Source organism: Xiphophorus maculatus, chromosome 1, assembly GCF_002775205.1.
Source record: "Xiphophorus maculatus strain JP 163 A chromosome 1, X_maculatus-5.0-male, whole genome shotgun sequence".
Lineage (NCBI taxonomy): Eukaryota > Metazoa > Chordata > Actinopteri > Cyprinodontiformes > Poeciliidae > Xiphophorus > Xiphophorus maculatus.
Genome location: NC_036443.1, coordinates 20678833 through 20699500, shown reverse-complemented (window position 1 = coordinate 20699500; position 20668 = coordinate 20678833). Strand labels below are relative to the sequence as shown.

General features: G+C 36.6%; 1 protein-coding gene across 8 annotated transcripts in view; it reads left to right on the top strand.

The window, feature by feature from the left end:
- Nucleotides 1-20668, top strand: part of LOC102218378 (serine/threonine-protein kinase WNK2-like) — a 49205-nt gene that overhangs the window by 563 nt on the left and 27974 nt on the right. For 7 of the 8 annotated variants that reach the window (XM_023351975.1, XM_023352218.1, XM_023352167.1 and 4 more), the window contains exons 2-6: nt 308-1121; nt 17681-17853; nt 17949-18169; nt 18253-18410; nt 20565-20653. In XM_023351975.1, coding sequence (XP_023207743.1) covers nt 492-1121; nt 17681-17853; nt 17949-18169; nt 18253-18410; nt 20565-20653 — 1271 coding nt within the window. In that variant the 5' untranslated portion in view covers nt 308-491. The remainder of the gene's footprint in view (nt 1-307; nt 1122-17680; nt 17854-17948; nt 18170-18252; nt 18411-20564; nt 20654-20668) is intronic. The other variant, XM_023351918.1, reaches the window with a different exon arrangement.

Below are 20668 nucleotides of genomic sequence, written 5' to 3'. Positions count from 1 at the left end.
TTTGCTTGTGTTGGTTCAGGGGGTTCATATGATGCGTGGGGTGAGTACATTCAGAGCGTGTAAACGGTTAGCTTCGTTAAACTTAAGTTGTAGCTTGCTAGTTTTTGCTGCACCTGAACGAAGATGGCCTCTGCAAACAACATGGTTTTGTTTAAATAATTTGCTTATATTTTTGAATCACACCTGCAGACTCTGTCTCGAGTGGGTTTTTTAAGCTAAAATGCAGGAGATGGGTTAATTTTCTTTAGTTGGTTTATATATATATATATAAAATATTTTTACTTCACTGTCAGTATTTCTTTTGCAGCTCTTTATCTGATGAAATCTCGCCTGTGTCATCCATCCCAGCGCTGTTTAGGGCCTCTGCTGACAAACTGCGTCACCGGGTGGGCGCTGCAGGTATTCATCTGCAAAAAAAGATCTGCATTTGGAAATTGAAGCCATGCCTGGAAGAACCTGGAAACCAAAGTGACTGAACTTTTTAAGTCACCATGGAGCCGGAGGCTAGCTGTGGGACTCTCCAAGAGCCCAAGCATTCATCTGTACCCAATTCTCAATGTAATCTCGCCATAAATACGCATGGGCTCATGGGTGATTCAAATGTGAATCTTGAGGACTCTCTAGTGAGAGGTGGAAGTGATCCTTCTTCCGTTTACCAGAGGAATGGGCATCAGAGATTCATCAGGAGAAGTCTGTGGTTTTCAGACACGGATGAGCAATCCTACGAAGCCCCCGAAACTGAAAACCAGAGCAAAATCCTGAACATAAACTTGAGATCAATTGTGGACAGGACACGAGGGACTAGCTGTGGGGTTCAAGAGAGCTCCAGCACTGAAAGCCAGTGTGGGCAAAAAGACAGCGCAACAGAGAGCACCAGTGCGGATGAGGACAAGGAGAGAGTTGGACATGCTTTGAATGTTACTTGCAGTGATGGCGGTAAAGTTGCTACTAAGGCAGTGAGTGAGGAAAATGAAGAGGAAGCAGAGATGAAAGCGGTCTCCACATCTCCAGGAGGAAGGTTCCTTAAATTTGACATCGAGCTCGGGAGAGGGTCTTTCAAAACGGTCTACAAAGGCCTGGATACCGACACCTGGGTGGAGGTGGCCTGGTGTGAGCTGCAGGTAAAGGAACACAAATGTTAATTTTATTCATATGTTCTGTAGGTCTTGTAAAGAATGTAAAAAAAAAAAAAAAACAGGTCTTTATTTTTAGAAAGTTTTCGTTTCTCTATATTTGAACTTTTTACAGGTCTTTACAGGTTTCTTAAGCAGTCTAGAAAAGTTGAATCGGGTATTTTCCTGAACTGGTTAAGTTTGGGTAAAAAACAGGAAAATATTAATATATGATCCATCCATAAATCAATCAGCAAATTTTGAAAATTCCAGTATGAAAATGTTTATGATTTTGATGGTTTTGAAATATTTATTTCTCTTTGTTGTGGGAGTTTTCCCTATAGAATGGCACCTCCATTTATCCATTAACACTAAATTTTATTAGGCTTAAATATGTGATGTGCTTATAGACTGGAAGTGGTGGGATTTTTAAAAATTACATTTTATACATTTAATGATTTGGAAAAACAAATCGGACTGTTTTTTTTTTTACAACATAATTTGCTGATCAGAGGTGACAAAGTGAAAAATTCTTAATTTTTTTTCACTTTATTTGTTTATTATTTACTTTGTTCATCATACTAAACAGAACTATATTAAAGATACATTAAAAATAAATATATCTTTAGGAAGAAATAAAAATGAATCTTAAATGTTTTTAAAAATTAGGTTAAAAAACTTGATAAGTTTTGAATATTCACTTAAAACTTTTATGTTTTTCATTTACACAAATGGGGAAAATCCCCAGCTTAATGCTTTACAAAGGTATTAACTAATTATTAATACCTTTTACAGTCCTTTGGAGACTGTAACAGGGATTATCTCTCTGTCCTTCAATCTCCCAGGAGGCTTATTGGGGACTGTAGTAGGCATGACTGACCCCTTAAAGACAGCAAACCTCTACAGGGTTTATTTTCTACAATCTTACTAAATTGCTGAGGATTAATTCAAATCATATTCCATCAACCTTCATTTTTAGCCATTACAGTTTCCCAAGGCAACTCTGTGACACCACAGAGCAGTTACTGGAGTGGACAGTGCTGGACTTGCATGTTGTGACTGGTTCTACGCCCTAAATCCCTCCCTCCGTGCAACAGGAGGTGGATAGACACGCAGCAGCTGAGGTGCGCTGTGGCCTGCTGGGAACTGTGCAGCAGCTAGTGGCATCAGCGCTGTGACTGAGGAGATAAAACATGCTACAGCAGCTACAAGGAAGTGTGCAAGCCAAACCTGTTGTGTGTGACTGCATTGTTGTGATGCAGTATGGCATTTGATCATTCAGCGAGACTCTAAAGATAGGGATGAGTGACATAGCATCATGCTGACTGAATTTGAGTGTTTATGTGTCTTCCTGAAGCTGACAAACAGAGCAGCTGTTTGGTTCACGTGTTGATACAAAGTTGAACAGGAAGCAGTTTGCTGCTTTTTCCCCCTTTTGACACATTTACTAACAGACGCTCAAGAGTGGCTGTCCAGTTTTTAAGAAGTACTGTGGTCTTTAGACCTGCCACAAGTTTTGCATACTTGCCTATTGCCTATTTTGCTTGATAACTGTCATTTTGCATTTGTATGAGCTTCTTCTTCAGTTACAGAAAAGTAACTAATGCAACATAATACAATTTTCCCATTTTCATATTTTACATCAACCATCTGCACCAACTGTTTTTACTAGTGTATTATACCTCTTATTTTACATTGTTTGATATTGACACTAGCGATTTCTTATATACAAGGTAGTATTTTTGTAGTTATTGGATGAGCAACAAAAATTGTAAAGATATTTTATAAACTTCTGGTATTTTCTTCCATTTGCTGTGTAGATCATTAACTCTACATTGAAACCTTGCTTTTGAGATTTTACTTGGAAGGGAAACCGAAGTCTAAAACAAGACCTTTGTGTTATGTAACTCTGGTTGGTAAATTTTAACTACCTGGCAGTTCTTGATAAGTAGTTTAGTAGGTAACTATTCTTTTTGGTGTTGTGAGAGATATGGATACGTTTTAGGCTGTGGAGGAAGTTCTGACCGTCAAAATGACCATCACATCTTCCTGTAATCTACAATATATCTCCAGATACAACAGCCAACCTTTAATAAGTTGAAAGAAATTTATCTTAGATGTAGTCATTGAGTCTTAATAATCTCTGAAATTCATTTTATTCAAATTGTATACAATTTTTATAGTTCTTTTTCTAACAAAAACTACATAAGAAAAATCTATGGAAAGAATCGATTTGAAAATATACAAATGTTCTAAAAGATGCAAATTTGTAATTTTTTTACTGTTGCTTTTTTGGACTTCCCTTAATTTGGATTGGATTAAATGTTCTTTTCACAGTAGACCCACTCAGTTGGTAAAATCAGAAGCAGAGTTTGCACATTAAATTACAAAGAAAATATGACTTGAATCACAGCTTGAGAGGCTGTCAAACCATGCAGGTCCACCATGCAGAGATTGCATAACCAGAACTCCTGTTGTGTAGGGTCTCTTCTTGACCCTACACAACAGACATAAGACATAAAGCCACATCCTTAACATGAAATACTCTGCTGCCCCATTGATCTGTGCTTGTGTAAAACTCCTTGGTAAAATGTCAATTGTCGGAGTGAGTCCAGTCTGAGGTCTATGTTGTACCGGTTTAATTTGATCAAATGGATCAGGGGAAACGTCTTCAGCTGTCTCCTTATAACTGCGTTGTATTGTGGTAACTGAAGCCAGCACTGTGGCTGCAGCAGAGTAATCACTGCAAATTCTGTCAGCGTTTTAAAGTCAGGAAATACTTATCGCAGAAAAGAGATCATGGCTTGGCAGGACTTCTCGAAAGCGTAATTTATTTTTTCCCGTCTGTAAGCACTCGCTGTATTGGGAGGAAATTCCGCAGTGTGCAGTCCTTCTGCACCAGGGGTGGTGTCGGGATCACAAACCTGCAGTCCAGTAGCTCTTCAAAGAAGTGTCAGCACTTGGACAGCAAGATTTATGGTGGATGTTTTGGTCTGGAGGTCAGCGACGTTGCCCCATGCCGTGAGGGGATTTGTGTTTTGATAGTGTTTGCCATGATGTGGTCTTTGTACACTAAATGCCTCTCTGCCAGTGGGTTTGACACAAAAGCGCTTGAAAAGTGAGCCTAAACTTTGCTAATTAATCATGGAGACTCATCTGTACCTGAAAAGAGGTGTTAGGTTTACCTTTAAGATTAGGATAGTGAACTGCAATTTTCAGGGTTCATTGCCCCTGTATTCTAACCTCCTATAATAATAGATATGTCTTTATGATTTTAATTTCAACAAGAAATGTATTTGGCTTAGGGATGATAGTTTCATAAACAATATATAGACATGATATTTTTGTTCACTATTGTGATTTCATCATTAGTGAAATCATTGAGTTTATAAAAACAATTTATTTTACTTAATTGTTGCATGTGTAATACAATACAGTTCCCCAATCTCTGGATGCATTCAATGCATTTGTGTTTTTGATGCGTCTTTAAATAAAAAGCATTCCTAAGCTGACTTTACCTGTTTTTGTTTGCTCAATGCTGCTTTTTCTGGCATTACCGAGTGCTGGCCATTTTGCTTCTTCACCATTTTGAACGTTTGCAGTATGGTTGTCACATTCCCGACTTCTTCAGGTATGAGATATACAAGGTGCATTTCAACCATGCGTCAGTTCATACCTGCCAGTGTGATGTTGCTGCTGGTGCTCTTCCTTTTCCTGTTGTTTTTACTCGTCCTTCCTAAGCACGTTGTTTCAGCCTTTGAAACCTATGTAAGTCTGCATAAGTTGAAAGAAATTCTAAAATAATTGTAATAGTAATAATACAATTTATTTTTACTGCACTTTCCTAAACATTCAAAGGTGCTTTACAAGAATCAAGAAAAAATACAAAGAGAACACTAAGTACATCAAACAAAATCACTAATGGAGAACACTTAAATACATTGCACATACAAAAATACACACAAAAAGACACAAATAAAATAAAGGCATACTTACAAATCAGCTATGCCAAAATTGTATTTGCAAAGTTTTTTATGTTGTTTGGTAAACATCAAACTTAAATGGCATCTTGCATATTCCTATGACTACAAATATTGTATCCAAGCACACCATTACAATTATGATATTGCACACATTGAAAATTCAAAGATGAGTAAGATTTAATGTTTTCTGGTTCATCATAATCTTGCTAATGCAGAGTTGTGCTTCATTGCTTTGAATGTAGGGTTTTAGTTTAGGTCTGTATTTTATATACTCTTCATTGTGTGTTTGTTTACATAGAAACCATATTTTGAGACCTGAAATTAGTGTGTTTTGATTTATTACTGTCCTTTATGGTATCTGGCTCACAGCTGTCATCTGAAGATCTTTTGGTAGCCCATTAAGTCTATGTAGAGACTAGTTGTCTGAGCCAAGAACAACCCACATTCCCCACAATATCTCCACATCTTGGTCACATTCAACAACCTTTTTAAGCACAAGCATCAACAAGTCAAGAAGTCAACTCCCAATGAAAATATCATTCCTGTCATGCATGTTTCTTGAAAGGTTTTGACAATGGCAGTTTTACCTTTCCCAGCCTTATTAGAAGAAATTAGGCTTTCAGGTTTAGAAATTTAAGTCTACTATGGTATTCTACATTTTATATTATTTTACTTTGAACACCCTTTGATACATGCCCATGTCTTCCTTTCCTTGAGATGAGGAGAGGAGAGGCACACTGTTTTTGTGCCAGTCCTTTATGTAACACAGATGGCCTTGACACAAGCTGTGATGTTAATCTGCAAGGAGGATGCAAGAGTCTCCAATTGTTCTGAATAAACATTTCCTATGCTGCTGTTTGCCTTTCCTTATTCCGTCGTTGCTCACTGGAATTTGTTTAAAACCTTAAGAACTTCCTGCTTCTGCCAGTTGGGACTCCGCATGTAGATTTTTATCTCGGTGTTGAACGCTATGTGCACTCTTCCAGACACAGTTTACCTCTGACTCTGCTGACATTTCTCTGGTTTTTGGCTGGAAGCTTGTTTTCATTCAGAATCAATCAGATTCTTGGCTTGTAAATGAGGAGCTGTTGAAGATGCCATGATGGAGATATCTGACTGTCTGCCTTGGATGGTTTGGCACTGTTGTGGCACGTAAACAAAAGCCTTGACCTCAAGATTGGCTTGGTATATCTTGATTACAAGTTCTTGATTTCACTGTTACCTGAGATCAGATTAAAGGTCTGTCTACACAGTGCAGCTTTATTTATTTTTTCTTTTTGAAAAATGTTTTCTGCTGATTTTCTGTATCTTGCACAAACAGCTTAAATGGGAGACTTTTTATCTGTCAGAAAATATTCTTAAAGCCAAAGCATTAAAGAACTGTGCAGCTTGTGATGTAACTGTAAATTTTCACAGTTGCAGAACCAAATGTGAAAGAGAAGTGTAGGTTGCATAAAGCGACAGTATAAACAACAATTAAATGACACTTACCAGCCATTTTATTGGGCATTTGGAAACACAAAGTCTCAGTCAGTCATATGGCAGAAACTGAGTGAATTTAGACATTTAGATGACTTGCTGAAGTTCAAACCGAGCAAGAGAATGGGAAAGAAAAAATATTTTAGATGTTAAATAATTGCTGTTGCAGACATTGTCTGAGTATTTAAAAAAATATTGTTTTACTGGGATTTCTGTACCTCCATCTCTAAGGTTTGCAGAGAATGGTCAGAAAAAGACAACACATACATATGTCTTGATTACAACACAACATGGATCCTTTACACGATTCAGTCAGTGTAAGATATTTTTTTGACAAATAACTCTGAGTTGTGTAGAGGAGTATATAGTTTCCTGTGAACATATCTAACAACTCCAACTCATCCATAGGTACTCCAAAGCAAAAGTTTAACCAGGTGTCTATTTGTTTACAGACAAGGCAGCAGGAGATCAATGTAGATCAGACTTGGTGACTGTAGCTAGTGCCATTTCAGAATCTCCCATGTTCAGACATGCTTGAGCTCCTGTGTCACTCAGCCAACCAGAGTTTAGGGACAAACCTGTTGGAAACCACAGCAATCTTGCCTGATGTGTTGCTCCAACAGGGATAATGGAAAATTTGCCACTTAAAAACACTGAAAATGTTTTTTCTGTCTGTTAAACATTACTGAGACATGGATTCAGCACAGTGTTTAAATGATATGTTGTTTTAATGCGGAATTCGCATTAACAATTGACTCTTTTGGAATATCAAAAATAAAGGAAAGGGTGAAATACCTTTTGTTTTTATGACTGACTTTTTCCTTTTTTACCTTTTGGGAATATTTCATCCCCTGCTAGTTGAACACACAAACATTTAATTTTGGCTGTGAATATTTTATTTCCCAGATTAGAAGTGTCATCAGTAGTGAAGGTTGTTATCAGGCATGAGAAGTGATGAGAGAAGAAGTAATTTTTGCATTATTGGACGACTGCGATAGATCAGTTTAGTTGTACTGGACAATGTGTAGCAGATTTATTATTTTTGCTCTATCCGTGTTCACTGTTACAAATTAAAAATATATTTGCTAATTACATAACTATTACAGATTCAGGCTCTATGTGTAAGGAACCAATTTGGTGGTGCCCGTTTAATCTGGCAGAAAATGTTTAGAAGGATGTTGAGATGTTCCGGTAAAGTCATTAAGAAACCACAACAAGGTTGTTTCATTGCCCAAACAGAAGTAGCCAAATATGGCATGCTGGTGAAATGTTTACACTGTTTTTTAATTTTTTTTTATTTGTTTGTTTTGTTTTTTGCAGTAACCAGAGAATCTATTGAGTAAAAAACATTAAGACTGCTGAGTTATGTATTATTGCATATTCCATGTTCTCCGTGCTGCTGTACTTGTTAGGTTTTATAATGTTTTGTTTGGTCGTTTATGACCTTAATCTTAACTGCTGTACTGACTACCTTATGTTACTGGTCAATATATAAATTACTTCTGTGTGGACTTTCCATTAGCAATATCTCAGGTTTACCAAATTACAAATGACACTCTTGATTATTTTTTTACAAGTAGGTTTAGATTTCGTCTTCCCTTTTTTAAGGAGCTTTTTATAAAAGGTTTTTAGTTTCACTCACCTTGTAAACAGTCTTTTAAAGGTGAGATGTTGATTGCTTACATTTCCTCTTTATATATATATTTTAAAAAAAGGTGATTTGAATTGAACATTGAATAATAATTTCCGTTATTTTTGGATCAGTTAAGGTCAAATGCATGTCTGTTTTATTGGATAGCTAAAATTTACCAGAGGTTTTTACTGTATCTTACAACTTGTGTTGCTCATTGTTTTACCTTGAATGGCAAATCTATCAAACTTTTTTTCAACTTGCACACAATGTTAAATAACCACTGACCCCTCTGTTTCATCTCCCTGTAATAGGAAGTCTGACTACAGCTCATTAAGAGTAATTATCCTTTCTGGAATTGAGCTGGTTGTTTGTGTGAACAAACCTGTTGCAAGTTTTTTTCCTGTTCAGACCACTTGATTATGTTCTTGGAGGAAAAACAATTAACAATTTCAATACAATCTGCTTGACCTCCATATACTGAGTTGTTTATGTAATGACAAAAAGGCCTCCGCTTGAGCATTCCTGTCTTTTTAACTCTGTTTTTGCCATATGAAACAGTAATTTTTAAACGTATATTAATACCTTTAATTTTAGAAAATATTGAATATTTTTGTCTCTCCTTGTATATTTAGAATAGCAATGTAGAGCATTTGCTGTAACTGTAGCGCTTACGGTTTGGTTGCATAATATGTCCTCCTCTTTTATTTTAGTGGAATCCTGAAATCTCCCCACTATAACATCAATTAATATTTAGGATACGGGTATTTATATTTTTATCTTTTGATTTTCTATGTTAATTGATTTAGATGTAAATCATTGAATATAAATAAATGATAATTTGCATATTGCACTTTTTTAAATGTATATTAAAAAATACATTTTCTGTACAATATAATATGGGCTCATAATTAGGGCACAGTTTTAGGACAACATGATACTACTTTTTGAAAGCTGCTTGATCTCCAAGCTCTAAATTAGTTGTGGGAAATAAAAGGCTCATTGTTCACCATGAAGCTCCATCCAAATGGCTCAGTGCACTGTTGGAAAAACAGTTTCAATGCCTGGTGCCTGGAAAGCCATAACCTAACAAAAACTACATTCAAACAGTTCATTGCAGGCAAGCTAATCCACACGTTGATATTGCAGTGATGATTCTGATTACATATATTGTACTGCTAATATAATTTATTTTTTTAATGATTGCTGTGCATAAATATTACAGTAAAGCTGGATTGAAAATAGTTGTTAGCTCTCAATTATATACTTATTTATGTCTGTGTGTGAATTAGGGCTGTATAATAAACTGAGTGTATTCTTATCACAGTACCACTGTATGCAGTATTCATATTGTGAGGAACTGCCTAGACTGCAATTAATGTTGGCTATTCATTTAAGTGCCATGCATTTAGGCACTTTATAATAGCTGAATGTATGTAATGCAGCATTATAGGTTTTAGAAGGAAAAGACTTGGTGAGGTGGTTATGTCATTAAGAAGCTAGAACTGAATTATTTCTTTGCCAGAACAGTAGACACTGACCATTTTCATTTCTTTTCTATAAACTCTTGTTGCCAAGATGAAAATAATTCATTTTATTTTATTTTTCCAGCAGCTTCATCAATATTGCTTGCTGTGAACTTAAAGGAAAATAAAAAACATTTTACTTTTTAACACAAGTTTCACAACATTCACCAATGTTATTTTACGTCACATGTTTTCTTAATCTTGTGCAATTCTGATATGTTTCCATAAGCATCTATACATGTCCCTCAACATCTTGGGTTTTTTAGTTGGAAGGGGAATTTTAAAATTCTTGTTAAAATTACTTACTTAATAGATTTCATAGAAGCTTCCTGTGAACAAGGAAACACCAGTACAATTTCTCATCAGAGGAAGTACCTACTGGTTTTAGTCCTCGAGGCAGGTGTGATGTAACCTGAAGATTCCTTCACTATTATGAGTTTCCTCTCAGATCTGAAGTCCCTGGAAGTTGAGTTCCAGTGAAAAGATGAAAGCAAAAATAGCCTGCCATCCTGCTTGAAAAGGCCTTCCTACAAGGCTGGCTGGAGTGTGGGTATGTTTGCGTTTATTCATTTTGGCTCTGGAACGCATTGACTGTTAAACAGTTCCAGATCAACATGTATATTAACTGTTGGTTTCACATAATTGCTGCTTACTCACATGGTTGACATCTAAACCTTCGTAGCTTTCTACATGCTGTGACTTCTCAGTAACAACCAGCCTTCTGAAGTGGTGATGGATACCATTTTAAAAGCTGTGGCAGAGATTTCCTGCAGGTTTATGTAGAAACAAATCCTTCTTGAATTGTTGAAGTGGAACAGTTTCATAGAAGGCAGGCTTATCCAAATTTATTTTCAGTAGTTGTGGTAGAGGGTTTTACTTCAGAGTCCTACAGCTATATTTGTTTACTACCTGGTCCCTGCAGTACTGATGCATGGGTTAAGGGTAAGGACCCTCCAGAGGTAGTGTTGAAATATCTGTTCATTCATCCATCCATTTTTTATGATTTATCAAGTTATTAAAAACAAGTTGTTAAATGAGAGCTTCCTTAATTTTGTTTGGTCTAGAAGCATATCAAAGGTTGGTGACATTTGTAGTAATGCAGGTTCTTTTCTAACTCATTAATTGTATTTGTTTGAAAACAACTGAAAAAAACATCAGGTGTTTCTATGAATAAAATGAATTGAACCCATTTTAAATATCAGAAGTCATCTTATTGGTTTCTGCTTGTGTGATGTTTAGTTGTGTCCAGATATCATAATTGATCAAAACCGTGGAAGGTGTTGATCGCTTACCATTTAATAAATGATTGCATAATTTGAAAGGAGGTCAACCAGGTCGCCGAGTTGAGCTTGGGGCATTTTCACATAAACACTCCTCACATTTTATGAGCCCTTTATATGATGGTTTACCTGTAAAATTAAAAGCTCCTAATCCTCACTTTCTGCTTTTACCTGCCTGTGCTAGCTTACTGAGGCTTTCGACTTTTATGAGAATCAAGCATTTGTAAATATTTGTCTCAAGTCAGGTGAAACTGCCACTGTGTGTATGACAACACCATAGCTAATTGTATTTCCTAGCCAGTGATTTTTACAGTAGGTCTGAGTGCCTGTGCTGCCTTTCAGCTTGATGCTGGGTGTGTGTTGAGGATGTCACCACCAGCTGTCGCGTCTCACGCTCTGCTGAAAACCCAAACGTATGTTTCCTTTTCTCTAATTTAGGCCTCTAATATTTTTGCAACATATTTTCAACATATTCAGCTCATGACTTCAATGGCACTGTTTCACCTTTTCCTCTTAGGTTTTACCGTCATTAGCTCACATTTGAAGTTTAATGTAAGCGAAGTTGGGACAAAGTGAAACAGATTGGAAATAAACAATAGAAATTGCTCTACTGATTTGGTGTCTTGAAAAAACAATAAACGGTCAACATGTGTAGATCTCTTTCGCTTTCTCTGTATAGCTAGTCAACCAAATCAGTTTCTTAAAAACCTCCAATTTGGGAAAAAAACTTTCTTTGTTTTTTTCTCCCCAAAAAAAACCAAACCGTTTGTGTGAAAGCGGCATATAGAAATACAGGAAGCCATGCAAACACTCAATGATTATCAAGGCATGACCTCAAAGAAGGGGAAAATGGTGAAGTTTAAAATGTTAACTGGACTGTGGAAATATAACTGTCCCCGTATTCCTATAAAGGAGATAAGCAGGAACCAAATTGTAGACTTTTTTTTTTAAAGATCCTTCAAAAGAAATACTTCTCTATCATAAGCTCTGATTAAACCAAATTATTTCTACCAGCCAAAAAAGTTGCCTTTTTTGCTGGTAGATATTTATTTTATCCACACAGACACATTTTGTTACAGTAGACTATGGGTAGAACACAGAACATTACCTTAAATTCTCAGTTGTCAAAGTGGGAATAAAATGTCTTGCTGGTCCTGAAACGTCCTACTACAGACGGCACCTTTTGTATCCAGAAAAGCAAACATAAGTGCAAAGATTCAAAATGTCAAACGGGTGCAATGTCTAGCTCCAGAGAGTGTGTTCGTAACTGTATGCCAAACTCTCTTTCTTTAGCACACCCACGCCACACATTGGTACGTTGTCCATTTTTAAGCTGGCTCATTTTTTTTTTTCTTGTATGATCTACTTGTATTTGTGTCAGTGTTTTTGTTAGCTCATGAATTGAAATCTTTAACTGAAAAGCAGTCATTATGGTGGCTTATATATTGTTTTTCTCTTATTGTATTGATGATGTTGCTGTAGTTGGTTTATTCTTGGTGAGCATATGTGATACATATTTAGCCCTCTTGCGGTATTTCTCTTTGTGAAGATGCTCGGCTGCCACCCTGAATGTGCCTTGCACAGCCTTTGCTGTAGAACTTAAACAGGTGTAATAGCTGCAGGCACATCTGCTGGTTAAAAGCCTCCTGCATTCAAGTACAATCGGACACAATTCATCTGCTGGCAGTCTGCTGGCTCAAGGCTCGCCCTGCGTCAGCTTCTGTTACAGTGCAATGCAGCAGTCACCTGTTAAACATGGGGAGTAGCTGTGGCTAAGCAAATTATCATACACACATTCAGCCGTGTAAGCAGGTTTTGTTTTCCATCAAGGAAAACATCCGCAGTTAACAAACTGAATAAGATGTAGCAATGTCTTTTTCCAGCACTCTGACCTCCAGTAAAGAGACCAGATTGCAAATGGATCAATAAAGCATCACATTGTTATGAGTATTTCATTGCAGAGTTAAGGTGCTTTCACAGCCATTTGTTCAGTGCAACTACGACTCCTTCACAAGGTGATTAAAAAAAATATACTACATTGAGTGAGGAAATGATTTTCTTAAGCTACTTAAGCAAACATTCAATGTTCTTCCTTTGTGTTTTTCCATATTTAAAGTAGAACAGAATGAGAAGTTGAAAAATCCCTGTCACGCTAACATTATTTAATCCAGGCTTCCAGGTTTTGTTAATCTGCTTGTTAATGATGTGGTCCAGATCAGTTCACATATTCTGTGAAAAGCTTGTTCTGGAACAGAAAGTTGTGTAGAAGGATTAATCAAATAGGTACATAGTGTCTCTGACATAATTAGAGCTCTGGAGAGCTTTGTTGGAACTCCTAACAAATCAGTGTCTCAGATCTCGTATATTTAAATATTGCAATAAAACTTGTGGACTTTATCCATATGAGGTTGTGTAAGTATTCATAGCTATAGGACTTTTAGCTATACTGTAGATGTATCTTAAGCCATCTACCTTATTTCTTTTCAGGTTTATTTGAAGATATGCAGTCAAATTGCTGGCTTGCTAATCTGGGAAACAGATATTGTGTTAAAGAGAGAAGTTCTGGCATAGATAGATCACCACCAAGTTCTGTGTATATATGCACTGACTTTTTTTTTTCCAGACACAGGAATAATTTATAAGAGTTTTCCTGGGTTTGTTTGGTTGTCCATTAAAGTAACTGGAACTCCCTCTCCCAGCGATCTGAATTTTTTATTTTTTAATAATTGAACTTAAGAGACGCCATCGCTCAACTGAGTACGGCTGAACAGTTGGGGAGATCTACTCTCCACATCAATCAATTTTGGTCTCCCACAATCAAATCAGCACAAGTGACCATCATTGGTCTGCATGTATAGAATGCAATGCAAATCAATCCTCTACTGAGCCAGTGGTTGGCTTACTCTGTGTCCATTACAATATCAGACAAGATGAACATGACTCACTGTGACCTAGACCGACCTCAAGCCCTTCAACTCGGGGCTGGACATCTTTTTTTTTTTCCAAAAATGTCACTTATGTCTTTCTTAATCTCATGCTGACCCATGTGCCTTTCTGCACCCTTTGGCATGAATCCATTTCTTTTGAAACACTTTATCTCACAGTTTATTCAGTTTATTCTGTAAAACAGAAAACATGAGTTGATTATAACTGTTAAAACCTTAATCTAGAATGAAACATGGTATTAGACTTTTAGCAATGCTCAGATTTCTTTTTTTTCTTTTTACATATAGAAATCCATTAGAACAAAAAGATAATTAAAATAATTAAGATTCCCAGAATCCCATTGTACCCTTCCTCATCATCCTTTAATGCGATAAAGACTCTTAACAGTACACCAGATTATATGGAGCTAGATCATCATTGCATAAAACAAGAATATCTGTCCTCCAGTAAAGGTTACTGAAAAAGAAATGCTTTTTGGACCTTAAGAAGACAATAACTCTGGATCCAGAGAGGTCTAGTTACGGCCTAAGTATAATAGTTTTGAACAATACTGAGAATTTTTTGTCAGCTCATTCTGAAAGAGCAGTTCAATAGAAAATGGATATGACTCTAAATGGTCACTTTTTTTTAAACCCCTGAGAAACATTAAAGGTGGGTCCGCTGCTAAACACCAACTTGGATGGTGATGTTTATCAGAACATGCTTTACCTTTGTTATCAAAGTAAAAAAGGGTAACTACAATTATTATATTTAGAGAAGCAATTTCACCGCTAATGTGCGGTCACCTCTCTTTAAAGCAATTTAGGTGTTTTGTTTTTAAACTGTCAATAGCAGGTCAGTTTATGTAGAGCAATTAGGAAATTCCTTTTTTACATTATACACCTCTTATTTTTATTTTTATTTTTTTTTACAATGTTTCAATTCAGTTTATTTATACTGTGCCATTCCACCACAAATGTCATCTTGAGAAACATTGCAAAAAATTATTTAAATTCAGTCATACATACATTCCAATTGATCCTAGTTATCGAACAGTACCGTGAACTCAGTTTGTGAGTGCAGTTCAAAGTAGTTTAAAAAGTTTCTATCTATTTTAATATTTGTGCAGTAAAGGCAATATAGAAATGGCCATATGATATTATGTTTCATATTATTATCAAACATAATATCAAACATTTATTATGTTTGATATTATGTTTGGCCTAATATCAAACATAATAAATGTTTGATATTAGGCCAAACATTTACTTTCAGCACAGATTAATCTAAAATTTATCCCATTTGGACTTATAATTCTTTCTAACAGAGGTGTCAAACTAATAGAGCTGAACACACAAGCGTAGTGTGTGTCAGCAGTACAAAGCGCAGTTTTGGGGATTGTTTTCTCTTGGTGTCACCCTTTTTTCCCCCTATATGCAGCTCATTTTTGTGTGTTTAACCTCGTCTCTGTTGCTAAATACTGGTATTGTAATCTGAACCTGTGTAGTTTGTCCTGTAGCATAAAACATTCTTGGTAATAATACGTAAACACAAACACTATAAGGTAAAACACTTCCTGCTTAAACACAATATAATGTCTGCAGCTCTACTTTTAGTAACCCTACATGACTTTGAGTAGCAATAAAACAATGTCGCCTTTTATATAAGCCACTTTATCTGATGGTTTTCATGACAGCAATCTGGAGATGTATTTGTATTTTTCGACATGCAGTGAGCAACACCTCTGAGCTCACGGTGCATGTGGCTTCTGAATAATGGAGTAGCCCCAGTGTCTGCTAAGAGGGAAATAGAAGTGAGGAAGCAAATGCAGGGGTGTGAGGAGAGTGTGAATGGGACTCGGGAAGCGCTCTGCTCTGAATCTGCCGTTATTTAAAGCAGCGTGATTCCTGGGAGATGAGCGGTGAGACTAGGAGGGGAGGCGAGGGACCAGGAGACAAGAAGGAGGGTATTGCCTTAAAGGATCAAAGCTGCATTTCTCATGGGTTAATCATGCTTCAAGCTGTGTTTTACATTCTTTATCGTTGGCCCTTTAAGACATGTCTCAGATAAACCTTACGCTGTATGATGTTCCTGTGGAAGGAAAGAGCGCTTTGGGATAACCCAGCCCTCTTTTGCTCAGCTTGCCTCGACAGAAAGAGTTCTCTGCAGAACTGAATAATTCATGGGGCTTCAGAAGAGTGCAGTGAAAATCACCACCCCCCACACACTCGCACACAAAACATGATATGCCACATTCTCTCACACATACTCTATGCTTTACCATCATACCACTCAATTCCTATCGCAGTTCATCTTCACAGTTAATTTTAGGTTGTGCAGACTGATGTGATCTTATTTTTTCTGTTTTAGACGAGCTAATGTTACTTGAATAATTAACTCGACTGGGTTTCATTCCGGTGTCATTGTCGCTGATCTTTGTCTGGTGTGGGGGGTCTGGCTTTCCCTCAGTGATTGCGTCTCTGTTATGCAAGGTGATTTTGTTTATTTTTGAAGGAAATGCACAACGCAAGCAAAGTACTGTCAAAATCCTCCCTGCAGAGAAATGCAGTGACTGTAATGGAGACAGGGATTCTGGAGGATGCTTCAGTGCTTGGTTGGGGATGAAGAAGGGAGTGGTTGATGTGAAGGGTGCAGGGAAGGGATGTGCCGCTGAGTGGGGGCAGGAGAGATGCGAGCAGAAGATGGTTAAGAGAGTGAGTGCACATGTGAAACAGGCTGAGAAAGATGGAAAAGATTAGTGAAATAACCTTTAAGACTGCAGCATGATGTGGGTGTGACAGCTACCATGTCTAGTTTGTTCTACTTAGAGCGTCTGTGGGTTGTCACGTTTCACTATCTAGATTCTTTAATACTTCTTAAGATTTGATCTGGCAATTTGGAGAGCAGATGGATGTGCTGTTAAAAAGTATTCAAAGACTTTTAAATATGTGGAAAATGTTAAGGGAAAGTTATTTTATTCCTCATAATGTTTCAAAATGTCTCCTAATGGAGATTCCTTTCTTTAATCATCAGCTTATTCTGGCTCTGGTTGTAGATGTGTAAGTGAACTGACAGAAACTGTGTCTGTCTTTACAACTGTACTTTCCGAAGCATACAAGTCCATCTCAGTAAAGTCATATGTCGATGAGCTGATGGCTGGTTTAAAGTAACACAGGCTTCCTTTATTACTTACCAAAGCCACTTGATCATTGTCTCTTTGTCATGCTGCTCTGCTACTGAAGTTTATGCAGAAGGAACCCCAACCAATTATTGAGTTGGCAACAGTTAATTTTGTCTAATTTAGTGGCTCTCCATTAATTCTTCATGTCCCACTTCCCCCAAATTGAAATATTATTGAGAACCTGATCATATTTAACTGGTTCAATCCCCTGCTTATCAAAGCTGATTAGTAAAATGAACTGCAAAACATAAATTTAAGCTATTGCAACTCATTTATTGTTTTAGATCTTAAAACAATGTCCAAGTTCAGTTCAGTTCATGACTTTATTAACACAATGTGTAACATTTAATCAAGACTGCTCTGTCTGTGTGATTCTCAAAAGAGAAAAAGTGCAAATGATTCACTGGAATGTGCATTTTGAGATTAAACACATTGTAAACATTGGCTACTTAGCTTCATCAGTTTATTCCTTATTCAAAAACCTATATATATAAACATATATAGCTTTTTAAATATTTTTGTGCAAAATGATTGATTAGTTATTTTGCTTTGTTTTTCCTCCAGGACCGTAAGTTGTCAAAAATTGAACGCCAGCGCTTTAAAGAGGAAGCAGAGATGTTGAAGGGTCTACAGCATCCCAACATTGTTCGTTTCTATGACTTCTGGGAATCTCCTCTAAAAGGAAAGAAGTACATTGTTTTAGTGACAGAGCTCATGACGTCAGGAACACTAAAAACGTACGTATACATAATGGGATTTCTTTCACCAGACATGGAAATGAATGGTCATGTACACTTAAACACTCATACAAATTTCTCACTCCTTCTCTTAGTTACCTAAAGCGTTTCAAGGTCATGAAACCCAAAGTCCTGAGAAGCTGGTGCAGACAGATCCTGAAAGGCCTTCACTTTCTCCACACCAGAACGCCACCAATCATCCACAGAGACCTCAAATGTGACAACATCTTCATTACTGGACCGACAGGATCAGTCAAGATAGGGGATTTAGGACTGGCGACACTCAAAGCAGCCTCCTTTGCAAAAAGCGTCATAGGTATGAGATTTGGGTATTGTACTTAACTATAAGGCTGGAGACATTGATGATTCTGTCTGATTACTTTGTCGTTCTTTTTCTAGGTACTCCAGAGTTCATGGCTCCAGAGATGTACGAAGAGCACTATGACGAGGCCGTAGATGTCTATGCATTTGGCATGTGCATGCTAGAGATGGCCACTTCAGAGTATCCCTACTCAGAGTGTCAAAATGCTGCCCAGATTTATCGTAAAGTTACTAGTGTAAGTGGACCTGTGGTCAAGAATTCTTTTCTAACTTTTGAGAGTTAGAAAAGAACCCTCAAAAGTAAGAGGAAACAAAGCTAACCAAATTGATTGAGATTATGTAGTGTAGTCTGTGGCTTTCTTGTGAATTTAGTAGATAATACAGTAAGGATTCAGTTGACAGCAAATATCAAGCAGTGTTATAGGTGAATCAGAATAATCAATATTTCAATATAATTGTTACAAAAATTATGTAAATGTTTTAATTTACATTAAAATCAATACATAAGACTTGTTAAATTCCCAGGGGAACACAGCGTCTTACAGCAGTACTGCACACACACCAACACTTGGGGAGCTGCTTCTGGAAGTTTAAAACTCCAGGAAAATGACAAATATGTGAAGAGAGTGTCTGAGCATTTGAAGAAGTTTTGCCCAACTGAATGACACAGACAAAGTGAAATTTTATAGCAGATTAAAAATGTCAGTAAGGCTCCTGTATCTCAAAAACAAGAGTATTAAATATACCAGACAATAAACTTACAATATTGTTGTGTCTTTGAGTTCCACCTTCAAGGTGTTTCTCAGGAATGGAGTTGGTGCAGCAGATTGCTCTGTTCTGTTGTAGCTACAATGTAACACAAAAAAATCTCAATCAGCTGGCGCCTACATCAGCTACTAAAAGTGACGAAATGACCAACCCCTCTGTTCTGTAGTGAAAGAATTAGCATGTAGCTAAATATAAAGCAAGTAAACATAAATAAATGCTGCACACATACTGTAGCTGACTATATAAGCAGAAAGTAATTAGAATCAGTAACAACCGGGCCATCCTGACTGAAGTTGATCATCAAAGAAAATATGGTGCTAAATTACCCGAAACATAAAAACTGAACAGCTGCTGGTGAATACATTAGAATTCACGAGAAACCTTGTCTACTCTGTAAAAAAATTTGCATGCACCAGATCCATGTTCTGGATCCACATTAAAAACCAATTTTGAATACAAGAATCCAAAGCAAATGGAAGCACAAAGTATCCAATGATATTTCATTGCGGTACATGCTTTCATAACAAATAAACACTTCCTGTTTTGCAGTAAAGAGAAGTGACTCTTGAATAGTTTTTTTTTCTAATTGGGTGCTTAAGGCTTTCTACCTGACTTTGACCTAATTACTCTAATAAAAATACTGTCATGTATGACTTCAAAAAAGGTTGTAGTGGTTTTATAAATTGTATCACATATTTTACTAAGTATCAGTATCGAGTCTGGATTTTTACTATTGTGACAACCCTACAAAATAATAGATGATACTATTATGATTATTATTACATGTTATGTAATTTTACTTTATCAAACTTTTTAAGTAATTTCTGTTAAGAGTTTCATGCTGTGTAAACTGGGATTCATAAAAACAAGACACATTGAGGTTAAAAGTTGTTCGGTTTTATTCCATATGTGGTCATACATCATGATTTAATAGAACAATGTGTCCATCTCTTGGCGTGGCATACTCCAAATTGTCATTTAGTTTGGGGGTTGTCTTTAGTCATGATGGACGTCCATATTTGATAAAAGGTATTGATTTTTCAGCTCTCAACATTTCAAGATAAGCTAAGACATGATTACTGTATATGCAGTTAATGCAGAAAGGCTCTCTGCTCCCATTGATAGATGAGAAACATTAGAGAAGCTGTCTCTAGATGCTGCTTGTGCCAGACCAAAGTGGGATATTAATTTGCGATTGATCAGAAGCGATACTGATAACATTTTACTTCCCCAATGAAAAGATGATCTAAAAGATGTGTATACTTGACTTATAAATTTTACTCTTGGCACATTCAATGCTTGATTAATTCCAATACGTTATAGTATAAATGTGATATATGGTGTTGTAAAATGTCTTAGTTCAGCAGTCCTGTTTGATTTTAACGAAGTCAGATTTGACCTTATTCAAATTCTTGTTGAATTTGAATAAGGATCTATGGGTCTATTTGAACTGTTAGGAATTTGTTATAGTTGCAATCTGGGTGTGTATAATGACAAGACCTGTCAGGTTGAAACCCAAAAAAGGAACAACCTTCACACACTTTAGCTTTCTTTCTGCTTTTATCAGGAAAACGTTTTCATCTCTTTTCATGTCCTCTGTATTCATGTCTCTTTCCTTTCAGGGTGTAAAGCCAGCCAGCTACAACAAGGTTGTGGATCCTGAAATCAAGGAGATCATTGGCGAGTGTATATGTCAAAAGAAAGAGGAACGGTAAGTGATTTTTTT